The 27355-nt window shown below is 33.6% G+C and overlaps 4 protein-coding genes and 2 long non-coding RNA genes across 10 annotated transcripts; 3 read left to right on the forward strand and 3 right to left on the reverse strand.

Moving 5' to 3' along the window:
- The first annotated feature begins 2835 nt into the window (after positions 1–2835).
- Positions 2836–3318, forward strand: LOC125423255 (protein BIG GRAIN 1-like A). The gene has a single exon (XM_048476922.2). The coding sequence runs from the start codon at positions 2836–2838 to the stop codon at positions 3316–3318; it is 483 nt and encodes a 160-aa protein (XP_048332879.2).
- A 1758-nt stretch (positions 3319–5076) lies between these two features.
- On the forward strand, positions 5077–6168 carry LOC107422949 (enoyl-CoA delta isomerase 2, peroxisomal). The gene has a single exon (XM_016032454.4). It carries the CDS (start codon positions 5233–5235, stop codon positions 5950–5952), a length of 720 nt encoding a protein of 239 aa, XP_015887940.1. The 5' UTR covers positions 5077–5232; the 3' UTR covers positions 5953–6168.
- A 1265-nt stretch (positions 6169–7433) lies between these two features.
- LOC107422948 (DNA repair protein RAD5B) lies at positions 7434–9787 on the reverse strand. 2 transcript variants are annotated; one of them, XM_060815558.1, is made up of 3 exons: positions 8350–9787; positions 7952–8133; positions 7434–7709 (listed from the first exon to the last, which is right to left on the reverse strand). In XM_060815558.1, exons 1-2 carry the CDS (start codon positions 9067–9069, stop codon positions 7990–7992), a joined length of 864 nt encoding a protein of 287 aa, XP_060671541.1. In that variant the 5' UTR covers positions 9070–9787; the 3' UTR covers positions 7434–7709; positions 7952–7989. The 2 variants fall into 2 exon arrangements, with proteins under 2 accessions (XP_060671541.1, XP_015887939.3); XM_016032453.4 differs by having other exon boundaries at positions 7434–7791; positions 8350–9786.
- Positions 9788–9958: 171 nt separating this feature from the next.
- On the forward strand, positions 9959–14982 carry LOC132803222 (uncharacterized). Of its 4 annotated transcripts, none has more exons than XR_009638249.1 (3): positions 9959–10149; positions 10878–11061; positions 13684–14982. It is a non-coding gene; the product is annotated as an uncharacterized LOC132803222 (long non-coding RNA). The 4 variants fall into 4 exon arrangements; XR_009638251.1 differs by lacking the exon at positions 9959–10149 and adding an exon at positions 11920–12026 and having other exon boundaries at positions 10755–11061; positions 13706–14982; XR_009638248.1 differs by lacking the exon at positions 9959–10149 and having other exon boundaries at positions 10241–11061.
- A 7366-nt stretch (positions 14983–22348) lies between these two features.
- Positions 22349–24736, reverse strand: LOC107422937 (uncharacterized). The gene is made up of 3 exons (XR_009638176.1): positions 24505–24736; positions 23944–24046; positions 22349–22690 (listed from the first exon to the last, which is right to left on the reverse strand). It is a non-coding gene; the product is annotated as an uncharacterized LOC107422937 (long non-coding RNA).
- Positions 24737–26709: 1973 nt separating this feature from the next.
- Positions 26710–27264, reverse strand: LOC125423250 (protein BIG GRAIN 1-like A). The gene has a single exon (XM_048476912.2). It carries the CDS (start codon positions 27262–27264, stop codon positions 26710–26712), a length of 555 nt encoding a protein of 184 aa, XP_048332869.2.
- Positions 27265–27355: the final 91 nt, after the last annotated feature.

Genomic DNA, 27355 nt, shown 5'->3' on the forward strand with positions numbered 1-27355 from the left:
ATTTCTTTTGCAAATATATCAAAGATATATTTAAAACTTATCTAGATTATAATATAGAAAAACAATTATGAACCTTTTAATTTAAAATTATACCAAATATAAAAAAAAAATAATATTTTGGATTAGCCTTTCATTCTAGGTACCAAAAATAAATCTTTCTTTCGAAAGTAAAGGCCTTGATGTAGCCTTTTTTTTCCTTTTATGTTTTCTTTATAAAAAAGGACTTGATGTACTGGACGGCCCAGATTATAACGACAACAAATTAAAGAGTGGGCAACTATCACAAACAATAATAATATAGTTTACACTCAAAATTAAATAATTCATCTAAATTTAAGCGCATTTATTAAGTAATTAAATCTGGCATGTGCAGTTGGGGATTAAACCAGTATGTAAATCCTCTTTATTTTTTTTAAAATAAAAAACATCATTTTGGATTAATTAAATTATGCCAATGCCATCGTCAATATTAACTTGGAAACAATTTTATTAGTCACTAATTTGTGTTTATTTTCTTTATATGATTTTAAAATTAAAAATAAATTAATAAAATATGGATACCCAAAATTGAATGATCAATGGATTATTTTTAAGGACAAAACAATCACAAAATAAATCAAAATCGGAATAATATATAATACGGCCAACGTCTCCACCATTATTTGGAAACAATTTCATTGATCAGTACTAATTTCTTTCATATGATTTTAGAATTAAAATAAATTAATAAAATACAGATACGTAAAATTACATGGGTAAATGATTACTTTTAAGGGAAAAAATACAGACTAAATAAAAAATAATGTACAACATATTTTCATATTTCCATAATAATTATATTTTAACAATTTTTATAATTAATTATTTCATTATTTACAGGATAAGCAGTGTGTAGTTCCACATATATGATTTCTTCCGATTTATGAGACTGCAATATTTATTATATTCAACTTTTATTATTCATTTTTGTTGATAAAAATATTTTTAATTTTTAAGTATGACTAAAGTAATCAAGATTTAAATGCACAAGATTTCAAAGTATATATGGATGAATTCTCAAAAATTTGACGCTATAAGTTTGTTATTCAAGTACTTTGATTAAGAGTTGCAATTGAGTAACATGATTTGTTTTAACGACTAAAATTTGGTAGCTTATTTACATTTCTTATTTTATTATTTAATTATAAACACTATTAAAATAATTATCATGGAAATATATATCTTATTATTTTGATCATATATATATATATATATGTATACCTTATCAATTGGAATAATTTTAAGCCTATAACACTCCTGAAACATACCCCATTCATAACAATTATTCTCTTTTTTTTATTCTTCTCGTTAATTTCTCTATAAAAATAAAAGACTTAACATTTTATTTTGGCTATTAAAAAACTTAGGTCACATTTAGTTTAGTATAAAGAATGATTATTCAGCATAGAAATAATTATTCATAAAAATTACATAAGGAAAAAGGAATTGTTATTTTATTGACATGATTGGTTATTATATTGAATTTTTTTTCTTTCTAAAAATATTAAATTATATAAAAATTAATTATTTATATATTTTTAGTACATGATAACTAATCTAGATTTAAATATATTTTAAATATGGTAACCATTTTATCGTGGAAAGAAAGGAATATCAATTTTGAACTTTTAAAAATTAATAACTATTTCTTAAATTAGGAGAATTTTGAAATAAATAATTTTAAAATTGAAATATACCAAAAAAAAGAATAGTGAATTGTATTCTTATGGCAAATTTATATTTGAACAAAAATAGCTATTTATGGGGATAAAAACAAAGAAAAAAATTAATTATTCTTATTTATATGTTTGGTAAGAATATTAAATTAGATTCAAAATTTAGTCTTTTATAAATATTTTAAAAAAATCAAATATGGTCAAAATCGATATTAAAAGTAAACTTTTATATTTATTAATCTATTTTTACCATATAATGAACTATTTAAGTTTAATTTTTTTTACAAATATATCAAAGATATAAGTAAAACTTATCTAGATTATAATATGGAAACAACAATTATGAACCTTTTTAATTTCATTAGTCACTGATTTGTGTTAATTTTCCTTATATGATTTTCAAATTAAAAATAAATTAATAAAATATGGATACCCAAAATTGAATGACTAATGAATTATTTTTAAGGAAAAAACAATCACAAAATAAATTAAAATCAGAATAATATATAATATGGCCAATGTCTCCACCATTACTTGGAAAAAATTTCATTCATCAGTGCTAATTTTTTTTATGTGATTTTAGAATTAAAATAAATTAATAAAATACGGATATGTAAAATTGAATGGCTAAATGATTATTTTTACCAAAAAAATTACAGACTAAATAAAATATAATATACAATATATTTCCATATTTCCATATTTCCATAATAATTATATTTTAACAATATTTATAATTAACAATTAATATATATTTCCATATTTCTATAATTAACAATAGATATATATATATATATATATATATATATATCTCCTATTATTTTGATCATATTTTGTGACTGATTTTAATTTCCTTAAGCGTAATTCAATCAATTAACCATTAAATCTTGGGTAAGAGAAAATTTAGCACTAATCAAGGGAGATGGAAAGGATCTTTGTCCTTTATAAAGTCTCAAGGAAGAAGAAGAGAGAAAGCATAAAAACCTCTAGTCCTTCATTATTTTCTGTGTGTTATACGACACTCTCATTGTTACCATTTTGTTTGTGTGTCATCTTCTATTCATTTTGTTTAAAGAAAATGCCATCATTCTCTGTGTGTTACACGACACTCACATCGCCGATGCCCAAGCCGCCAAAGCCTGTTCGATCCATTACTGAAACAGAGAAGAACAGCACACACACTCAGACTAAGCTTGACAAAATTTTGAAATCAGGGGCTTTGAAGATTTACAGCAAGGTGAAACAGCCAACTCATTTCCTTAACTCTCTTTTCACCGCCAAAAAATCCAAGAGCTCGTCCTCCGCCCATGCCGTTCAATCACCTTCTGGTAGGAGTAGGAGTGGAAAACGTGGTACTGATCGGGTTAAAAAAACGGTTCGTTTCGACCCTGTGACTGTCATTGTGGATGAGAATGGTCGCTCATGCGGTCACAAACGGTCACATGAATTCCAAGTGTCCGAGAGAACGCGGCGAGTGGAGGAAGCAGCCAGAGAGGAATTTAGGAGATACTATCGTCAAATCCAGAGAGATTTTCTTTGGGATGACGATGTAGTTTCCTGTTCAAGTTCGGATCTTTTCGAGCTTGAAATCTTGAGTAAATAATGTAGCATTTGTTGTTTAATATCATACGGAATAATATAAACCAGCATTTTTTCTTCTTTTATATCTTTTCTGCTTATTATTATTGTCTTGTATTAGTCTTGTTGATGTTGTTTCATGCACTGGCACTGGCCAAAATATGAGATAACAGAAATCTAACCATCGCAACGTTTTTTTGTATTCTTCGATAATATAAATTGTGTTTAAAGCCTTTTGTATATGCCATTATTTTCCTCATCGTTTATTTTTATTTTCCTATTGATAATGATTGCTTTACATAAAAAACTAGTCAAATTTAGATTATCTATCGGCTTGTCCTCCCTTTTACTAAAACGTTGCATTACCAAGTAGGAACTCCCCAAAAAAAAGAAAAAGAAAGAAAGTAAAATAATATAAAATAAAATAATAATAAAACTATATTTTTCAAAATATTATTTTTGGGAGATTTTTAAGATTAATGCAAGTTTTATAAAGGAAATAAATTAATTTTGATTGATATACGTTTTCTTTTCAACACTGAAAGAAATTAATTTTGATTGATATATGTTTAGGTTATTATATAGATGGAATACTATTTTATAAAAGAGGTAATTGAATATATCACCAAAGAAAAAAGGACTTCATTGAATATATATGGAAAACATTAGCTGTTTTAACCCCAAAAGAAATTAAAAAAAAAATGGAAAAATTGGTTGGTTCACATGCACTCTAAAAGTAGACAGGTGCTATATATGGTTAATTCACAGCAATTGAGAGGGTATCCTGATTCGTTGACATCTTTGATCTTAAATCATATTAGCCGTATTGACAGGCGCCATATATGAACTTCATTGACTTGATTTTATTCCCTTAAAAATTTTAACTTTAAAAGTATATATATTTTTTATAAAATATCATCTTATTTATTATACATAAATTTATTTAAGTATTAAAAAATGAAATATAAATATAAATTATGTATTTTTATTAACACTAAATATATAGTCCTTGTATCTATTCCTACTTGTACCCAAGACAATGTCTTTGGCCTGGTTCCCACCCGGTCCTTTGCATGGTCAGGGATGATAGGGAAAATAGGTTAAATATAACCATCTCTATTCCCAGCCATCAAAATAATAATAAACATACCTTTTCTTTTTCTTTTTTCCCTTAACCAAAAAATCTTGGCATAATTAATCATTTTTATTACTATTTATTAAAACACATTGAAATAGATTGTCTTATTGCCTTAAATTCTCTTCTCAAATTGCTCTCATTCACCTTATTTACCTCATATTTCTTTAATTTTGGTATGGAATAAGGAAAAACTATTGAAGTAACTCGCAATTTTTTGCATTAAAAAAAACCTCTTTTTGTGATGGTCCAAAATCTTCAAAATGAATTTTTTTTTTTTTTTTTCACATTGTTTGGAGATAAATATCTTCACCAAAAGTTGTATTATTCAGTCTTTGGCTTGCTTCTTCGTGCAAAATGATGTTTTCTCCAATATCTTTTCAATAAAGTTTGGATGTCCTATGACAAAAAAATGGTACTTGTTCATAATTTTAAATTCTATGAATTTATTATTAAAAATGTGTAATATATAATAAAACAAAAACAAACCTACATTACTAAATTTTGTCATATTATCATTCGCACAACAACGGTTATGAATTCAAGAAACAACAACAACAAAAATCATCATCGATTTATATATGTATAAATATATATATATATTTAAAAGCTTATAAATTACCAACCATATTAATTTTAAAAATAATAAACTAAAAGTCAAACTCCGTTTGTGATACTAATTACTTTATACACTCGCTACTTTAATAAGCTGCACAGCAAAGCCCATATAGATAGGCAGGAGGATGAGATAACATCAAAACCAACACCAACACGCGGGCCGAGGCTCACCATTTCCACAGAACCATGTGCACCTTAGAGAAGCGTGGAAACCTCTTCTTCCTCACTCTCACCGGCGACGACGACCACCGTCTAAGTCCGGCCGTCATCGATTCCCTCATCTCCTCTCTCTCTCAGGTCGCCTCCCAAGCCACCCGCGGTTCCGCCCTCATCACCACCGCACAGGGCAACAGGTTCTTCTCCAACGGCTTCGATCTCGCCTGGGCCCAATCCGCAGGCTCCAAATCAGTCGCCACGGACCGTCTCCACCAGATGGTCGTCTCCTTCAAACCGGTTGTCGGAGCTCTTCTCTCTCTTCCGATGCCAACCATCGCCGCCTTACCCGGCCACGCCGCTGCCGGAGGATTCCTCTTCGCTCTCTGCCACGATTACATCCTCATGAGGAGCGATAGAGGCGTGCTGTACATGAGCGAGGTGGACTTGGGGCTTCCGTTCCCGGATTACTTCACGGTGGCGATGAGGTCGAAGATCGGATCGGTGTCGGCTCGGAGGGACGTGATGCTGGGAGGGATGAAGATCAGGGGCGAGGAAGCTGTGAGGATGGGGATCGTGGATTCGGCGCACGATAGCGCGGAGAGCACGGTGGAGGCTGCGGTGCGCCTGGGGGAGAAGTTGGCGTCGAGGAAGTGGGACGGTGAAGTGTACGCCGAGATTAGGAAGGGGTTGTACCCGGAGTTATGTGGCGTGCTTGGATTGGCTGCCAAAGTCATTACTCCGAAGCTTTGATAACAAAATTCTAAAAATAATAGTCTTTTCGCGTTTTTGCATTGTTAAATATACTTTTAAAAGGATATATTTTAAAAACAAGTATCAAATAACGTTTTTTTATTTTATGTATTTTTAATAGTAGTACCAAAAAATTATGTATAGTTGTGGTAGTACAAAAAATATGTGCCATAATATCATTAAGTGAAATTATCAAAACAGCGTGCTTGGGATCGAGTCTTGTTGTTTGTTTTGGGGGGCTGGGGGAAGGGGAGCCATAGGGATGTCAATTTGCCCCGCCCATCCCCGAAACCGCGGTGCACCGCCCCTAACGGGGCGGTTTTTCCCCGCAAAAACGGGGTGACGGGGCGGGCTTGGGCTTACTCTCTTAGACCCGAAGCGGAGATGGGCCGGGATCGGGTATTAAAGACCCCGGTCCGAACCCGGCCCGTATATATTACTTTTTTTTTTAAATATTTTTTTTAATATTTTGAAAATTAAAATTAAACTTATTCGATTGGTTATGGGCTGAAATTAATGGTATGAAAAATTAAATTTTATATTTTTTGTGTTTAATAATTTTTGTATTTATTGTTAACTAATTAATCTCATTTTTGTTAGCTTCATCTTCTTCACCGTATGTTGGAGCTTGTTCTTCTATTATGATTGACATAGAAATTGATGAGGAGGTAAATTGAATTTATTTATTACAAAAAATATTTATATTAAATTGTTTAAAATTTTTTGATATTATTTAATATTTTTGTCTATTTTTGTAGCAATCAACTCTTACGGAACATTTTTTCATGGAGACTTAAGGAAATGAGAAGTAAAACTTTATTATGTGTGCATGTGTATTTTTATAAATTTTATGTTTATGTATTTGGATTATATTATATTGTATTTTTTGAGAATGTATGTTATTAAAATTATAAATTTGAACTTTGATATCTTTTATTGTATTTTTATTATATTTTTGGTCATTTTATTTATATTTTGCTTATAGAAGAAATTTTTTTAATATAAATTTATCAAAAAAAATTATATTAATTATATGAAAAAAAACAAATGGGGAAACCGTCCCCGCACCGCCATCGATTGGGGAATCTCCGTCCCCGCCCCGCTTCTAAAAAAACAGGAAAAATTGCGAGGATGGGATGAAAAATCCCATATGAGGATGGGGACGAGATTTGAAAAACCGGCCCCGCCCGTTGACATCCCTAGGAAGCCAGAGGGCCCAGCCACACAGCCAAAAAAAAATAAATAATAATAATAAATTAATTAATTAATTATAAAATAAATAAATAAATATTATCATAGTGTTTAGTGGGTGTTTTGATACAGCACTCACCAATGCTAGGGTGAGCGTGGCATATTTAGCCAACCGACCCTTTTAAATAGGTCATTTGCACAACCTCCTCTATTTGTATGCATCGTTGATGTTCTTCCTGCTTTCTCTTTTTCGATGTGGGATCAATCGAAATTTTCTCAGCCAATTTAAGTAGAATGGAATTTGACCTTTGTTTGGTTATAAATAGGCTTGAAAAATACTTAAAAGCTTCATTACAAAGATAAAATGGCATCTGAATAAGGCCTTACCTAGTCACAGCAATAAGTTAGGGAATGAAATAAATTTTACACAGAAAGAAAGCTACAAAAGAATACAACTACCAAATTACATTCATAACTTCTATCGTATTTTCCCAAAATTAGATAAGCCGTGCTGTGAGAATTTGACTCCTAGCAATATGAAAATTTTAGGACCCTGTTGTTGAAAGCTGTACAAAAGAAAGGGAAAAGAAATAAGGAAGAAGAAAGAAAACAATAAACTCCAACCCAAGCGTGGGCTTGCCATTACACCTGAAAATAGGCAAATGTAAAACAAGTAAACAACATGTTCATGGAATATAAGTGTTTATAAATAGCTTTCTAATGCTTATAGAATCAACTATAATCACTAGTTTGAAACATTGAGAATATATTATAACAAATTATTATTGTGAGAAGTTGATGGTATCACCTTTAGTTCTGGTTATGCATGGGGAGACTGTCACAGTTCTATGAATTAATGTAACACATTGCCTGTGCTTGAAGAAAATAAGAGTCCTTGTACTTTCTGCCACTTCCAATGTGAATTCCATTGCGAATCCAGTCCTCCCTGTGTATCCAAGCATCCCGATCAAAATCAAGAATTCCGAGAATCTGTCATGAAAAAGATATATGAGGCAAGGAAAATTTAGAATGTTCAAGTAGAATAAGTGAGACATGTGCAGAAGGTTTCATCAAACGGACATAGTGAAACACCAAATAGCCAATCACAAGAAATAATGAAAGACAAAAATGGACTTCCAGGGAACAAGAGTTGGATTCGTCCTTGATTGTAAAACCTATTCAACAATTAAGGAAAAGCATATGTACCTCTCCGAATCGCTTTGTTGAGAAGCGAACAATGGAGTTGAATATCCCAATTGAGGTAGGATAAGAAAAATAGACAATCTCATTGTCCACCAATTTCCTGCCTCTGCTTGTTGAAAGTGCAGTGACGACTGTTCTTCCCACCAAAAACCAACCAGGCTCTTCAGGGAAATCCCCATCCTCCACTGGAAGAGAATTGAAAACTCGATCTTCAGCTCTTTCCTTCTTCACATCACAGGGTTTCTTCGAGCCTGTTTGTTCTCTGTTCTTCATAAACTTCTCACGCATCGCTTTATAATCATCAAATGGCCACGGCTGATTACTAACCGTTTCTTCCTTCACAGAGACCTTTTGCTCAACCCCCGAAGCATGTTCTTCTTTAACTGCCACAGTGGGTTTGTACTCGCTAACTGGCTCAGCTTTCACAGACACCGGCACCATTGATTCCTGTTGTTTCACCTGGGCATTTAAACATTCATCTTCAGGACCAGCTTGACTCTTTGAGACCCCTATTTTATTCCGATGCTCATTGTCATTCTCGATATCGATATCTTTTTCCTCCTTGACCCGAATCTTTTCACTCAACCCACAAAGCGATTCAGCTTTCTCCGATCCTCTAACAAGTTCTTCTTTCATCTGGGTATCGAGATATTCTTCCGTTGACATTACTTTCACACTCGTAGCCCGAACAAACTCATCGTATTCCGCCATTCTTAACTCCATTCTTGACTTTGGGCTTATCGATTTCGACCTATGAAGCAAATGGCTCTCTTCTGGTTCATCCGAGACCTCTTGCTTTACTGGGTTGAAATCCGAGCACCAGTGAGCATAATGGTTATAGGCTTAGCGTTGTTGAGGATGAACTTGATTGCCGCATCTGGGTCGTAGTGGGATTTCGATAGCGCCCCTAGAATATCCGATTCTGGCATTTCGGGACCGAAAAATGACTGGACCTTCTTGAAACTTTGTTCCTTTTCTAAGTGATCGATTTCCATTGTTAAAATCAAATGCAATACAAAACCCACAAAAGAAAAAGGTTAGAGAAATATTGGATTCATATATGAAACTAGAGGTTTGAGAGCATGAGCTTCTCTGGTTTTCAGAGAAGCAGAGAGAGAAAGCAAGAGAGAAAGTGAGAAAAATAGGAGGGAAACTGTAGGGGACGAAATGGGGTTTTGAGAATTTGGCTTTTAAAGTGGGCGAATTTTGGCGAGATCGAAGCCGTTGGAGAAGAACCTGTTGCCCTGTGCGGTGGTGATGAGGGCGGAACCGCGGGTGGCTTGGGAGGCGACCTTAGAGAGAGAGGAGATGAGGGAATCGATGACGGCCGGACTTAGACGGTGGTCGTCGTCGCCGGTGAGAGTGAGGAAGAAGAGGTTTCCCCGCTTCTCTAAGGTGCACATGGTTCTGTGGAAATGGTGAGCCTCGCCCGCGTGTAGGTGTTGGTGTTGGCGTTGGTTTTGATGTTATCTCATCCTCCTCCTATCTATATGGGCTTTGCAGCTTATTAAAGGGGAATTTGGCCCAATGTTAATGAAATATATCTTTTTTATTTCAAATGTTTTTGTTTTATTTTTTTATTTTTTAATATATCCAAATTACCCTTTTGAAAAGTGCCATGATGGAGCACGAAGAAAAGAGGAAGCGAAGATGAGAGAAAATGGGCAAAGCAGCTACTGAGAGTGCTTCAGGAGGAGGGACGAGCGGAGGAAGCTCCCTAGGCTCACTAATCAGCTCCGCCATGCCTTTCCTGGTTTTGGCCTCAGAGTCGCCGCCTTAGGCATCTACCTAGACGGTGAGCAGGTCTACAACAAACTCCTTGCTCCTTTCGCCTCCTCTTCTTCTTCTTCTTCTCATCACTCTACCCATTCCTTTGTTTCTCACTGACTCATTGAGACTAGGGGTGGGCTCGGTTCGGTTCGGTTCGGTTTTGTGAACTTTTTTAAACCGAACCGACCGGTTCGGTTTGGGTTGGGTACAAAACCGAACCGAACCGACCGTTACATTCAACCCAAACCGAATCGAACCGAATGAATATTTTTCGGTTTGGGTTGGGTTCACGGGTTGGGCCGGGTTGGGCTTTCTGATGGGCTTCGGCCCAAATTTTTTTATTTTTGGTTTAGACCGGTTTGGGCCTTATGATGAGCTTCACTTTCAGCCCAATTTTTTTTATTTTTGGTTTGGGCCAGTTTGGACCTCATGATGGATTTCGGCCCAAATTTTTTTTATTTTTACTATTTTGAGATATGGGTCGGTTCGGTTTGGATTGGGTAAATTTTTTACCCACCCGTAACCCGAACCGAAAACCACGGGTTCAATCCATATGTAACCGAACCGACCCGCTTAACAGTTAAAAACCAACCCAACCCGACCCAAATAGTTCGGTTCGGGCGGGTTGGTCGGTCCGAGTCGGGTTTTGCCCAGCCCTAACTGAGACAACTAAAACAACAACCTCATCCAATTTTCATTTTGTTTTCACAAATTTTTATTTTTTATTTTTTTGGTTTCTTTCCCATTTGGATCCTAAACAGAATTCGAAGCGGTTATTAAAATTTTCCTTTTTCCACATTTTCTCAACAACCAAACGTACCATCTAAAGATTGAATTCATCAAAACCATCATCGATTTTTGGTGCAAACTTTGAACTCGAATCTTCGAGACCGAAAATGATGCTGAATCTTGGAAAATCTCTCATTGAGCAATGAGTTACAGAAGGTAATCTTTATATTTGGTTAGATTTGCATTTCAAGCAGTTTTTTTAGTTTATATATTTTTTGTGATCAAAGTTCAATAGTCAATCAGTCATCGCCTTTCATGTTTAATGCTGTATATATATATATATATATATATAGAAATATATATTCTGAATTTGCTGAAACTATTGCAGTTGTATCTTATTGGTTTTCTTTGCATTTGAATTTATGGTTTGCTTCAGTGAATTTCAATGAAAATAATCTTTTCTGTTACACAATGTACGAGCTTGAACTTTACAATTTGGCCAATACTTAAATCTTGGTTAATTAATAATCCATAAGCAGGTAAAAAATGCATCTATGAATTGCTTTGTCTGATAGTCTATTCTATGAATTTACATGACATCCATCAGTAATTTTTAAAAATTGAGACTAATCTAGGCTTAAGAATTATTAAACATTATGTTTAATTTCTGGTTTTGGAAGATAATTGTTTTCACTAGATGTTAGGGATAAAAAGCACCCAGTTATCTTAGACTTCTTAGTGAGATAAGAACCACTAAGGATATGGTTCCTATGAGCATTGTCACACAAAGCAAGGTCATCCCAATTATATGATAACGTCTTGCGTCAGCTTCTGACATTTCCCTTATCCCTTTTGTTTCTTCCTCCAAAACATGGTCTTCTTCATTCAAGAAAAAGGATTAAACAATGCCTTTCTTTGTTACCATGAAATGTTAATATTAAATTTATGATAAATTTTGCTATATATAATTATATAATCTGGCTTTTGGTTGTAGTTTTTCCTGTTATTTTAAATCCCTTTTCATTGGTTCACCCAATTCCACTCTTTATTAGTTTTAAAAGGCAATGTACCGAGGTGGTTATACTACAGAAGTTACAAGCTTATCTCCGAAAGCAACAAAAAAGGATATTTATGATTTTTTTCACTTATTGTGGTGTAACTGAGGATGTTGAAATCATCAAGTAGAGTCCTTCTGCACAACTTCTAATTACTAATTATGATTCCTGAAATCTGCAAAATGATGGTTTGGTCATTAATTATATATGAATTTATTGTTCATAAACTCATCAAATTGTTTGGATGTTATTTAGTTTGAAAGTGGTCAAAAGATAAGAATCTTTTCTGGAATTTATATTACAATTATTTAATTTCCTTTTTTTCTTTTGTCATTTTAAATATGCATATGTCAATTAGTCCATTTGAGTGTCTTGTAAAAGCTAATTTATTCCATAAGACCCCTGCTTTAATGGATTTCTAAAGGTATATGTGGAGAATATAAAATATTTTTCTATATGTGGAGAATATAAGATATTTTTCTTTCCATCATTTGGTCAAGAGGCTAAAGCTAATATTACTGAGAAGTTCATATTCTAAAATGAGATTGAAATGTAAAAATAATAGAAATTTTAACTTTTTCATGAAAGCATGTTAGGAATTGTCTTCTCTTTCTTTATCCTTTTTTTTTTTTTCAATAAAATTCAAACTCCAAGCATGGCAATAAGTTGGGAAATTGTTTCATTATTCAATATTAATGTGATGGTTAATAATGCTCCTAACGAACAATAACTTCCTCAAGACGGTTTATTTCCACATGTAATTATCAATGTTAGACTAAGAAGACAAGATCAAAATTTGAATCTTATTTGTATAAAAGCTGAAACTTCATGGAGAAATTTCCAAATTATCATTACTTTCCTTTGCCACCTTTGCTCCCTAAAAAAAGAAAAAAAGAAAAAAAAGGCACACTTGAATGCCTTCTATTATATAGATTCTACAATTTTATGTCCTCATAAATTACGTGCTGTAGAAACGATTCCAGATTATGATCCATGTAGGGAGGTAACTATCCATCCAGTGCCATATTTCCTTTCAAATTTTTATTAACACAAAAGGGTCCTCTCTGTCCCAATATAATTTTAGAAGACCTTTTATTTGTTTGTTTCTCTTTACAGGTTAGATTAAATTGAGTGGTTATTTTTAGCCTTTTCTAACTTGCTACTCTGCACATGTGCGTAAATTGTATGTTGGTATAATTGAGTTATTGGTTTGCTGGAATACGTCTGGTGAGTATGCCTATATTGCATATGTGACATTCAAAGATGCTTATGCTCTGGAAACCATTGTCTTGCTTAGTATACCTTGTTGTTTGCACTCGTCTAAAATGAGTAATCATCTACATGAGCTAAGAAAATAAAATTGTGAGGGTATAACTGAACAGTCAGTCCCCTTGCCTTTCCTCTCATTCATTTTTGTACAATGGAGTAGAAAATAAACAAAGAATTTTTGGTTTTTTAGTTCTAGTCTATTTTCCACTTTTTCTTCTTCTTTTTTTTTTTTTTTTTCGTGTTCTTTTACACCAGTGCTTGCAAATGAAATCCATTTATTGATGACTGATGATTTATGGATTTCTCATAGTAATCCCACTTCAAAGGTTTCGAGCCTATAGTATAACAAAGTTTAGTTTTCATTAGGTGTCAATATTCCCCTTGAATTGAATTGTTGAACTGTTAAGTATTTTTAACATCAACTCTTTAATTTGACGAGATTGCTATTGATTGGAGATATGGTGGATCAATTGATTTGCTTTCTCTTTCCTTAATTCCTTGTAATGATATGCAGGGGTGCAACCATTATAAATCAGCGAGTATGCATAACACATTAGGGAATATAAACGGATGAAGATGATTGTTGGAATAGTAGTCCATGGAACCATGAGGGCAATAGTGGTTCATTGGTAACAAATCAATAGAAATAATTTCCATTGGATGGGAAAGATGGGTGCATCACTTCACAAGTCTTCGAGAGGACAGGCAATAGGGTTAAAACCTCCATACCTTATGGTAAAATTTGTTTTCAATATCCTTTTATTCTGCTTTTATCTTGTGTATACACTTATTTATATGGTGAAAATTAGACACTGACTTTTGTAGCTTGAGCATATTTCATTCTAATATAAAGAGAAGTCTACCTCTTATTTTCTACATGTACTTTTCTCTTATTTTCTGTTTCTCTTGATTATTTATTAGCATGCATTTCTTCCTCCATATTCGAAGTACAATTTGTTTGTACTTTATGTCTTGTGTCCACTGTCTTCTTAGTGTTTACTCATTGAAATTTATCTTTTAAGCATATCTTAGTTATGTAGCCCTTGTTTGGGATGTTTGGATATGGAGGACCTATTGCATCTATGCATCTAGGAAGGTATGAGTTGCACCTTCATTTGTGTCCTCATTCTGATTGAATATTCCTAAATGTTTAGTTTTACCTTTTTTTCATTTCATTGTCTTGTCGTAGGCATGCGCTTGTTTCTTCGAAGACAAAGAATTCCAAGAAAGTATAAACGTTACATCTTGAGAGAGAAGCCTTACTCGGTAGTTCTGATAGTGAACATACTTGGATGATAGTTAAGTTGCATACTAGTTTCTTGATCTATCAGAGGGCCATATTTTTTAATGCTTTTATCTGATTTCTCTTACATCTTTGCAATAGAACCACCCAATGGTTTTCAATCTCTTGTACTAATGGACAACTTCATTTCCATTTTAGACTGATGGTGGTATCAAAAATCCCTCAAAAGCTGAAATTAGGGACACACCCCATGGAAAACTACTCTGTTTCTATTATTTTATACTTTTGGCATGGTCAAATTAAGACAGTATGTGTATCAAATAAATTTATTAAGATGTATACTTTTGTAGGAGCTGTAATATTCTCTAGGAGCTGTAATATTCTCTAGTTTTTATTCATAAAACATTGTACAATTTCCTCTTGCTAATTCAGATTTTGTTTTTAGTTTTTGTACATGATTCTCGTGTCAATATGATGTGTAAGGATCCAATTTCATTATTAAATTCTCCATATTATTTGATATGTGGAAAAGCAATAAATAAGAAAGATGATAATTTAAATGGATGGTAATTGAGTTCTCAAATATTGGCTCTCTAGTTTCTGACCATTAGAACTTGTTTGAATGGTATGCATTGAAATGTAGTTAGTTTTAGATTGTAAAATGTGATTCCCAGCTTTGCAAGCTTCTTCCAATCACTTTTACATGAACGGCTCCATGGTAGTATGTCCAAATGAGAGTTGTTAGGAGGGAATTAATTGTGCACTTGTGAAAACTATTTAAATAAATGGATATAAAAGTGTAAAATAAATGTAACAGTTTCCCATTTCTCATCTACCCTCATTTCTCATTAACTATCGAATAAAGTGGAAAATATTAAAATAATTTTTTTTACCATCTTTCATTTCTCATCTACCCTCATTAACTTCTATCCCTCTCTCTTACTCTCCTTGCTACCACATTAAATGAATCATGTGTGTCTTCCACTCTCTTTCTCTTTTTTTGGTTACGTACCTTTCAGCCTTTCTTTGCATTGACGAACATTGCAGAAAACACAATACCACCTTCAGTTCAGTTCACTCTCCCTGCATACCCCCAACCTTTTGTGATAACAACAAGACTGAAAATCTTCATTATGGAGCCCATACACTTCAAAAAGGTATAATTAAATTGTACGTTTCTGCGGATCAGAGTTAAAGATTTTTTGGTATGTGTATATATATACATATATATATATATATATATAAATATGTGTACAGATATGTATACATTTTTCCCTTATATTGGATTTATTGTTTGTCACATTTTGACATGATATATAAGTGCAAGTTCTATGTTGGTGCTATTTTATGTAAAACAATCCATAAATGGTTCGGAAATTACCATTTGAAAATTACAATCTTTGTTTGTTACATACGGTCCATCAGTAATTATGAAACACTTGCTTGTTGGAAAATTTAACGGCGGTTCCATCGGAATAGTTAATTTTTCCATTTTCTAAAAGTAAACCGATTGGACAATCGAATTTGTCCACTTCTCTAATGTTATTGTAAACGAATGACATGCTAAATGTAACTATATTTATGATGTTTAACAAAATAATCCACAGAACACCACATTGTCAACATTGCATCCATTCAAGCTAACGTTATGTTATGATTTAGCACATGTGCCATAGATTTGACATCTTAATCTACTTGATCTATTATGTCTGTCAAGAGTATCTATTGTACTAGGTGTTAATATGCAGCATTTAAACAGCATTTGTACTCATTTACATAAAATGCATTAGTATTTTATCTGTACTCATTTACTGAAAATGCATTTGTATTTGTATTTAAAATGTTATTCTACTCATTTGCATTTAAAATGCTATTCCACTAGGCGTTAATAACATAATTGTTTGGCTTATTTTCTGTACTCATTTACTGAAAATGCATTTGTATTTTTTCATTACTTTTGCTTCAGGATTATAGTTAAACCTTCCAGCAAAGATTCTACGATTGCAATTATTTTTAGTCATACGACCTCACGAATTACCACAAGCTTGTGACAAGTAGATACTTAGTATGTTTTAAATTGGTAAACTCTTTGTGCTCAATGTCACAAATTTCAGTTTTACTGTTCTACGATGGAACATGGAGTGTATGTTCTAAAGGTACCTGGAGATACCAACGTCAAAGAACGAAGATTATACGTATCAAAAGGAATTGTACATTGGCAGAACTTGAAGATGTTGTCTACAACGCTTTCAACTTAGATTCTACACAACATCAATTAATCTTCAAGTTCATATACCATGTGTGTTTGTCATGTGAGCCGTACGTTGTGGAAAATGATGAAGACCTACAAAGTTTTATAGAAGAGTATAGTTCACACAGACCTCAAGACAGATCTCCACTTATTGTTGATGTGTTCTCCAGGGTTCCACAGAGTATTAATACTGCTGGATGTGTTGTGAATAGGATACCTACAAGTTCAGGATTTATGACTATTGCCCCACTATCTGCAGTTCCCGAGATAGTTATTTGTACCTCTGATGCTGACATACAGTCCCCAGCGACTGAACTTCATGTGCCGGAAACTCAACCTGGATTCTCTGAAAATCAAATTTGTGAAAACAATGTGCAATCTGTGGAACATGATCATAATAATGAGCACTTCGACATTAATGATATGAATGAATATTGTGAACATGATTATGATCAAGATGAACAATTTGAGGTTGAGGTCAACACTAATTATAGTGAAGATGGGTTATGAGACATTTGTTTGACCCAACATTCGGGACTTTCAGCTGGTGATAGTCGACATAGTGAGTCTCCTTATGGTAGTAGTCCAATTGATAATGTGAATGATGATGTGCTTACCTCTCCTCGTACCGAAAATCATTTGGACATTCGACAGGATTCTACCACAATCATGGCTGAACTTAGGGTTAACCATCGCTTCTCATCCGTCAATGCCCATGAAATCATTCGAATCAACCAACTCTTTGCGAGTAAGAATGCGCTACAGAAGAAGATTAGTCTTTATGCACTAAGGAGAAATTTTGAATTCAAAGTCAAGAAGTCAGATAGAGTTCGATATGAGGTTGTATGTGCAAACGACAATTGCATGTGGCGAATGCATGCTACCAAACTACATGGTGATAATACAAAGGCCTTCATGATTAGGACCTTCAAGGATGAGCATATTTGCTCTTTAAATATCATAAAAAGGGATCATCGTCAAGCAACAAGTTCAGTTATCGGAGACATCATCCAGCCAACGTTTGATGGGATTTCAAGGCAATACAAACCTCGAGATATCGTGCATGACATTCGCTCTAATTACGGATTAAACATAAGCTACAATAAAGCATGGGCCGCTAAAGAAGTTGCACTATCAGGTTTGTGGGGCACACTAGAAGATTCATATGCAAAACTTCCTTTATGGAGTCACGTTTTGAAAAGCAAAAATCTAGGCACGTTTACTCAAATTGAAACTGACAATCAAAACAGATTTTTATATTTTTTCATGACACTTGGAGCTAGCATTAGAGGCTTTTAGCATATGCGGAGAGTCGTAGCTGTCGATGGAACTACACTGAAGAATAGATATAGAGGTTTATTATATATTGCATCATGTTTGGATGGGAACAATCAAATTTATCCACTTGCTTATGGAATAGGCCCTGGGGAGACGGATGCGGCTTACACGTGGTTTTTTGAGAGCTTTAAAGAAGCTTTTGGGGATGATCTGAATATAGCTTTTATATCGGATAGACAAAAGAGCATTGCAAAAGCAATACGTACAGTTTTCCCTAATAATCACCATGGCCACTGCACATATCATCTTGGTACAAATTTACGTGCTAAGAAGTTTAAAGGTAATGTCAATGCGATTATATCAACTTTTAATGATGCAGGTAGAGCATATATTGTTGAGGATTTTGATAAGGCCATGCAGCTTTTAGAAGGGGTTAGTATTGAAGCTGTACAATATCTCAAGGATGCAAGTCCTTCAAAATGGGCTAGATCACATTTTCCAGGAAATAGATACAACATAATGACAACTAATTTGCAAAGAGCATGAACTCTGTGCTTATTGATGCTAGGGATAAACCTGTTTTGCCATTACTAGATCACATTCATGATGTCTTGCAAAGGTGGTGGTATGAAAGTCGAACTAACGCAGCTGCAATGCAAACTCCTGTTACCAATTGGTTGGAAAAAATCATGCAGGAGCGCTCAAATAATGGCAGAGGCTTATATGTTATGCCAATGAACTTATATGAGTTTCAAGTTATTGGCCATGGCATGTTCGTTGGAGTTGTTAACTTAGAAAATAAGACGTGCTCATGCAAGGAATTTTACATTGATGGATTTCCTTGTGTCCATGCAATTGCAGCATGTAAGCATCGACATATTTCTCCATATTTCCTTTGCTCGGTGCATTACTCAGTTGACTCACTCCGTGATGCATATTCGGAAACCATATATCCACTTGGAGATAAATGTCAGTGGCATGCTCCAGATGATGTCATAAACCAGGCTGTACTTCCACCTCAAATTGGCAAACAGTCAGGAAGACCGAGAAAGAAGAGGATTCAATCTCAAGGAGAGGAGCATCATCAATATAGATGCGGGAGGTGCAAACAGGTTGGTCACAGCAGTCGATCATGCTCCGCCGCCGTACCTCTTGATAGCACTACCAACCAACAGCACCATTGAACCAAAGGCCCATCAATCGCATGATGCTATATTCAGACAATGGGGCCATGTTATGCGGTATGCATGTGTATGCAATGTAGTCAGGAATGCAATTAGTTGCTCAACCGCGTAACATGTGTTTTGGCATAATAGACGTTGGTTTTATGTGTTCTTTTGTTGTCAAATTCATCTATCGTATTGTTTTGATAACATATCATTCCGTGTTCAGTTTTTGGTTTAGTTGTTTGTATGTTTCTTACTATTGCACGGATGATATTACTGCCCAATGGTAATGACTGATGCATCGTCGGTAATTGACATTTGTACACCATCGTAAAATAATCACCACAATTCCATCCGACAACTTCAATCATGTGTGTTCCAACCAATAACATGCTAAATGTAGCATTATTAATTATAAATTCTGACAAAGTAAGCGATCAAACGGCATTAAAAAATGACAACGTTCAATTTGTTTTTGCTTCAAAAAATACCGTAGGTTTCGTCAGTATCGAAACCCCTATGGTAATCACATTTTACCAATTTTTTGGGCCCCACAAATCCCCTTACGTGTGTTAAATGAAAAAACATGCAACATATGGATTATCAAATGATCGTAATGAGAGAAAATCCCAAAATTGCTTAAAAAGCTCTCAAATTGGCCAAAAAAATACGATGACTATAGACCTTCGGTAATTCCCGATGAAACCTTCGGTAACCAACATATACTCTTTGGAAAAATTACCGTAGGTGTCATCGGTAATTACCGAAACCCCAGTGGTAATCACATTTTACCAATGTTATGGCCCCCACAAGTCCCATAATGTGTGTTAAATGCAAAAACATGCAAAATATGGAATCTAAAATTATACTAAGGAGGGAAATCCCCAAAATCTCTGAAAAAGTTCTCAAATTGGCCAAAAATTTATGCTGACTGTAGACCTTCGGTAATTCCCGATGAAACCTTCGGTAACCAACATATACCCTCTGGAAAAATTACCGATGGTTTCATCGGGAATTATCGAAACCCCTATGGTAATCACATTTTACCAATTTTTTGGGCCCCACAAGTCCCCTTACGTGTGTTAAATGAAAAACCATGCAAAATATGGATTCTAAAATTATCCTAAGGAGGGAAAACCCCAAAATATCTGAAAAATTTCTCAAATTAGCCAAAAAATTACGATGACTGTAGATCTTCGGTAATTTTCGATGAAACCTTCGGTAACCAACATATGCCCTCTGGAAAAATTACCGATGGTTTCATCGAGAATTACCGAAACCCCTATGATAATCACATTTTACCAATTTTTTGGGCCCCACAAGTCCCCTTACGTGTGTTAAATGAAAAACCATGCAAAATATGGATTCTAAAATTATCCTAAGGAGGGAAAACCCCAAAATATCTGAAAATTTTCTCAAATTGGCCAAAAAATTACGATGACTGTAGACCTTCGGTAATTCCCGATGAAACCATCGGTAACCAACATATACTCTCTGGAAAAATTACCGTAGGTGCCATCGGTAATTACCGAAACCTCAGTGGTAATCACATTTTACCAATGTTATGGCCCCCACAAGTCCCATAATGTGTGTTAAATGCAAAAACATGCAAAATATGGATTCTAAAAATATCCTAAGGAGAGAAAATCCCAAAATTGCTTAAAAATTTATCAAATTGGCCAAAAAAATACAATTACTGTAGACCTTCGGTAATTCCCGATGAAACCTTCGGTAACTTTTCCAGAAGGTATATGTTGGTTACCGATGCTTTCATCGGTAATTACCGAATGGCTACAGTTATCGTAATTTTTTGGCCAATTTGAGAACTTTTTCAGAGATTTTGGGGTTTTTCCTCCTTAGGATAATTTTAAAATCCATATTTTGCATGGTTTTTCATTTAACATACGTAAGGGGACTTGTGGGGCCCAAAAAATTGATAAAATATGATTACCATAGGGGTTTCGGTAATTTCCGATGAAACCATCGGTAATTTTTCCAGAGGGTATACGTTAGTTACCGAAGGTCTCATTGAGAATTACCGAAGGTCTACAGTCATCATAAATTTTTGGCCAATTTGAGAACTTTTTCAGAGATTTTGTGGATTTCCCTCAGGATAATTTTAGAATTTATATTTTGCATGTTTTTGCATTTAATACACATTATGGGACTTGTGGGAGCCATAACATTCGTAAAATATGATTACCACTGGGGTTTCGGTAATTACCGATGACACCTACGGTAATTTTTCCAGAGAGTATATGTTGGTTACCGAAGGTTTTATCAGGAATTATCGAAGGTCTACAGTCATCGTATTTTTTTGGCCAATTTGAGAGCTTTTTAAGAAATTTTGGGATTTTCTCTCATTATGATCATTTGATAATCCATATGTTGCATGTTTTTTCATTTAACACACGTAAGGGGACTTGTGGGGTCCAAAAAATTGGTAAAATGTGATTACCATAGGGGTTTTGGTAATTCCCGATGAAATCTTCGGTAATTTTTCCAGAGGGTATATGTTGGTTACCGAACGTTTCATCGGGAATTACCGAAGGTCTACAGTCATCGTAATTTTTTGGCCAATTTGAGAAATTTTTCAGATATTTTGGGATTTTCCCTCTTTAGGATAATTTTAGAATCCATATTTTGCATGGTTTTTCATTTAACACACGTAAGGGGACTTGTGGGGCCCAAAAAATTGGTAAAATGTGATTACCATAGGGATTTCGGTAATTCCCGATGAAACCTACGGTAATATTTCAAGTAAGGACAAATTGATTACCGTAGGTTTCATTGGTAATTACCGAAGGCCCAACAATAATCAAATTTTTGTGCAAATTTGAGAACTTTTTCAAAACTTTGTCTTAGTCTCAACCACTTTACATCCCTCATATGTTTGACTCATGCAGCCTTGCCTCATTCCTCTGTCACCATGCAATTTTCCAAAGACTCATATACTAATGTAACATGCAAGGTCAGGAAACTATCAAATGACATATTTAACAACCAAAGAATTAAAGAGTGGGCCTTTAAATGACATATTTACCAGGGAAAAAAAAATCAAAGAGTCGTGCAAATTTATGGTTTAAATTATGAATATATTAAATACTCTAAATTATCCAGGATTGTAGAGTTTCATTAATGATGTTTAACTCTCAATACCTGGTTGACATGGAAAATGAAAATATCGATCATTTTTGAAACTTGATTCCCTTAAAAATGGTGATCTATGGAAGGAAGGACCTAAGCAACCGTATGATCATTTTTATAAACTAAAAATACTAGAACAAGCATAACAATTATGAGAAATGCATAAAAATTTGATTCCAAGTATCTAGAAGTCCAGCAATACACCAATGGTTACAGTCCATGCGCCTAAAGCCATTATAAAAGCCAGGATGTGCATCTTTTCTGAGTTGTGATAGAGTTGTTATGTCCAGCAGATGAACATGTTTTCTCATTCCAGTTAATACATCTTTCACCACATATAATTCCTTGGGCAATCCGCCTCGATAGACTGATCCACTTAGGAGTTTTGTCTCATTTCCACAGTTTGTCACCCCTAGCTCATTCCAATCCCTTGCCACTAAATATGAAAAGGAAAAAAAAAAAGAAAGAAAAAAAAAGTATCAGAGAAATTCACGAAATTAATTTTTGGTTTTAAAAAAAAAAAAAAAATTGGTGATGGGAAAGAAGTAAACTTAATGGTAGTGGGTAAGAGAAATTCCTTGGAAGATGACTTTGGTTTTACTATGATTCATAGTAGAATCCACCCACTTAGCCCATGTTGTCAAACCCTTATGAAAAGCAACCATGCAATTCATGTCTTTGAGAGTTTGATTACCATCTTGAGAATTTAAATGCTCTCTTTCAAGTCCTCAGGAACTAAAGTGAAGGCAGTTCATGGGGATGCAGATTGGACAAAATAGGAAAACAAAAGTAGCAGAGAAAAGAAGTTAATCATATGTTTATAGCAACTTCATTAAAAACTTTATGAGCAACAAAGTATTTAAATTCTTTTTTAATCATATGCTTATAGCAATTTCATTAAAAACTCTATAAGCAATAGCGCATTCAAATTATTTTCCTCTTTTGTTTTCTTTTACCTGGTATCACCTCTAACTAGACCCCATTTGTACCCAACAAGGACCGATTCCTTAAAGCCAATATTAAATCCCTCTTGCGCTACAGCTTCTTCTCTTGCTATGAGACCATCATGATATCCACTCTAGTAATACACCAATTGTTACATGAAATTCACAGAAAGGGTGTGGGGGCAACGATTATTACTTATAGACAAAAAAAAATAAAAATAAATAAACCCACAACTTCAATATGTTAAGGAGGGACACTACATCAACCTCATAACCAAGTGCATAAGGATAACGATATGCACCTGACCTAAGGCATTTTCAAGCACATTTTTGGAATTGTAACCAATAGTATGGGTTTCTCAATCAGTAAATATCAGTTTATCATGGAAGTCTTGAGTGCCATTAGCCTATAATACAAAACCACAAGCAAACTAATACCACATCTCGGCAACCAACCTCAAATTCATAAAATAGGAGTAAGTATAAGACAGTTCACCTATCCTATCCCCAACTGCATATTTGTAATCAACTTGAAAATTAATAATGTTCCACCAGCCAAGCCTAAGAAATTCCAACCTTGGCTAAAAACTAAACAGAAAGAAATTAGGGCAAACTAGACAACATAGATAGTATACCTCATGGTCCATATAGTAGGTATAACATCTTTTTTAAATATTAACTAATTGTGAAAAAAAAAAAAGTTTACTTATATAATTCGCCATAGAACATATAACTAAAAGGATACCATAAGAATCACTTTGGTCACATCGGGCACTTGGCATAAGATCACTTTCTATTTGATGCTGCAAACTTTCCAAGTAAAGCTCCTCTGCACAACTACCGCTCACCTTCATAACCATAAACAAGAAACCAACATAGAATCAAAATAAAGTTATGTAATTAAATTATGATATCTAGCAAGATGGTGAGTGTCATATAAACAAGAAAACAAATGATTCAACATTTGAAGCAGATTTTAACCATAACCGCTTTCAACTTATTTTTCAATTTTGTTTTGTTGGGTTTTCTTTTCTTTTAATTTCCTTTGATATTCTGTTGCAATTAGAAAATTCAACAAACACTCATGAAGTGTTTCTAACCTTAAAGCAATATAGAAACCGATTTCGACTAGCTCACTCGTAATATTTAATTACCCCACTAAATTGTATAACCTACTACTACTGCTACTACTACATGATTTCGACTAGTTTCCTCCATTCCAATCATCGTCTTCGCCTTTCGCCAATCAAGCAAAAACCCAAGCTAAAAAAAAAAAAAAAAACAATCAAAATACACAGATCCTTACCTCAAACGTAATTTTTCCTTAGTCTTTCATATGTTTGCAAGAGAAGAGGTAAGAGATGCAGGGAGATGGAGCATGGATTTTTTTTTTTTCTTAATGAGATTGTGTGTGGGTTTTCTGGGGGATGAAGAAAAATAAAAAAAGCAAAGTGCAGAAACTAAAGACTTTGGGTTTCTCGGACTGAAGGAATGAAGAAAGGAAAGTAGAGTAATTTTTTACTTTCATTGGGGATAAAATGGGAAGCAGAGGGCTGATTAAAAAAAACTAAAAAATGAGGGGTATATTTCATTAGAGGCTTTAAAAGAAAGGCATTGGGCCAAATTCCTCCTCATTAAAGTAGCGAGTGTATAAAGTAATTAATATCACAAACAGAGTACCACCAAAAAATATCACAAACGGAGTTTGACTTTTAGTTTATTATTTTCAAAATTAATATGGCTGGTAATTTATAAGCTTTTAAATATATATATATATATATATACATATATAAATCGACGATGATTTTTGTTGTTGTTGTTTCTTGAATTCATAACCGTTGTTGTACGAATGATCATATGACAAAATTTAGTAATGTAGGTTTGTTTTTGTTTTATTATGTATTACACATTTTTAACAATAAATTCATAGAATTTAAAATTATGAACAAGTACCGTTTTTTTGTCGTAGGACATCCAAACTTTATTGAAAAGATATTGGAGAAAACATCATTTTGCACGAAGAAGCAAGCCAAAGACTGAATAATACAACTTTTGGTGAAGATATTTATCTCCAAACAAAGTGAAAAAAAAAAAAATCATTTTGAAGATTTTGGACCATCACAAAAAACCGTTTTTTTTAATGCAAAAATTTGCAAGTTACTTCAATAGCTTTTTCTAACTCCATACCAAAGTTAAACAAATATGAAAGATACAAAATGAGGTAAATAAGATAAATGAGAGCAAGTTGAGAAGAGAATTTAAGGTAATAAGACAATCTATTTCAATGTGTTTTAACAAATAATAATAAAAGTGATTAATTACGCCAAGATTTTTTTGTTAAGGAAAAAAAAAAAAAAAAGACAAGGTATATTTATTATTATTTTGATGGCTGGGAATAGAGATGGTTATATTTAACCTATTTTCCCTATCATCACTGACCATGCAAAGGATCGGGTGGGAACCGGGCAAAAAACATTGTCTTGGGTACAAGTAGGAATAGATACAAGGACTATATATTTAGTGTTAATAAAAATACATAATTTATATTTATATTTCATTTTTTAATACTTAAATATATTTATATATAATAAATAAGATTATATTTTATAAATATTATAATATTTTAAAAAATATATATATACTTTTAAAGTTAAAATTTTTAAGGGAATAAAATCAAGTCAACGAAGTCCATATATAGCACCTGTAAATACAGCTAATACGATTCAAGATAAAAAAGATGTCAACGAATCAGGATACCCTCTCAATTGCTGTGAATTAACCATATATAGCACCTGTCTACTCTTAGAGTGTATGTGAACCAACCAATTTTTCCTTCTTTTTTTTTTTTTTAAAATTTTTTTTGGGGGTTAAAACAGCTAATGTTTTCCATGTATATTCAATGAAGTCCTTTTTTCTTTGGTAATATATTCAATTACCTCTTTTATAAAATAGTATTCCATCTATATAATAACCTAAACGTATATCAATCAAAATTAATTTATTTCAGTGTTGAAAAGGAAACGTATATCAATCAAAATTAATTTATTTCCTTTATAAAAGTTGCATTAATCTTAAAAATCTCCAAAAAATAATATTTTGAAAAATTTAGTTTTATTATTATTTTATTTTATTTTACTTTTTTTTTCTTTTTTTTAGGGAATTCCTAGTTGGTAATGCAACGTTTTAGTAAAAGGGAGGACAAGCCGATAGATAATCTAAATTTGACTAGTTTTTTATGTAAAGCAATCATTATCAATAGGAAAATAAAAATAAACGATGAGGAAAATAATGGCATATACAAAAGGCTTTAAACACAATTTATATTATCGAAGAATACAAAAAAACGTTGCGATGGTTAGATTTCTGTTATCTCATATTTTGGCCAGTGCCAGTGCATGAAACAACATCAACAAGACTAATACAAGACAATAATAATAAGCAGAAAAGATATAAAAGAAGAAAAAATGCTGGTTTATATTATTCCGTATGATATTAAACAACAAATGCTACATTATTTACTCAAGATTTCAAGCTTGAAAAGATCCGAACTTGAACAGGAAACTGCATCGTCATCCCAAAGAAAATCTCTCTGGATTTGACGATAGTATCTCCTAAATTCCTCTCTGGCTGCTTCCTCCACTCGTCGCGTTCTCTCGGACACTTGTAATTTATGCGACCGTTTGATTTTCCATGCAGTAGGAGCAATCACAGGCATTAGAGTCGAGCCGACTTCTTGTTCTTCTGGTTCGTGCAAGCATTTGTGACCGCATGAGCGACCATTCTCATCCACAATGACAGTCACAGGGTCGAAACGAACGGTTTTTTTAACCCGATCAGTACCACGTTTTCCACTCCTACCAGAAGGTGATTGAACAGCATGGGCGGAGGACGAGCTCTTGGATTTTTTGGCGGTGAAAAGAGAGTTAAGGAAATGAGTTGGCTGTTTCACCTTGCTGTAAATCTTCAAAGCCCCTGATTTCAAAATTTTGTCAAGCTTAGTCCGAGTGTGTGTGCTGTTCTTCTCTGTTTCGGTAATGGATCGAACAGGCTTTGGCGGCTTGGGCATCGGCGATGTGAGGGTCGTGTAACACACAGAGAATGATGGCATTTTCTTTAAACAAAATGAATAGAAGATGACACACAAACAAAATGGTAAC

The sequence above is a fragment of the Ziziphus jujuba genome, chromosome 3 (genome assembly GCF_031755915.1).
Source record: "Ziziphus jujuba cultivar Dongzao chromosome 3, ASM3175591v1".
NCBI classification, from domain to species: Eukaryota; Viridiplantae; Streptophyta; class Magnoliopsida; order Rosales; family Rhamnaceae; genus Ziziphus; species Ziziphus jujuba.

Bases quoted from the DNA above. Each gene is read 5' to 3' on its own strand.
- LOC107422948 (XM_060815558.1), bottom strand. From the start codon at position 9,069: ATGGAGTTAAGAATGGCGGAATACGATGAGTTTGTTCGGGCTACGAGT. The intron at 8,134-8,349 runs GTACATATGCTT...TTTTCATGACAG, and splicing joins CAACAAAGCGATTCGGAGAG to ATTCTCGGAATTCTTGATTT.
- LOC125423250 (XM_048476912.2), bottom strand. From the start codon at position 27,264: ATGCCCAAGCCGCCAAAGCCTGTTCGATCCATTACCGAAACAGAGAAG.
- LOC107422949 (XM_016032454.4), top strand. From the start codon at position 5,233: ATGTGCACCTTAGAGAAGCGTGGAAACCTCTTCTTCCTCACTCTCACC.
- LOC125423255 (XM_048476922.2), top strand. From the start codon at position 2,836: ATGCCCAAGCCGCCAAAGCCTGTTCGATCCATTACTGAAACAGAGAAG.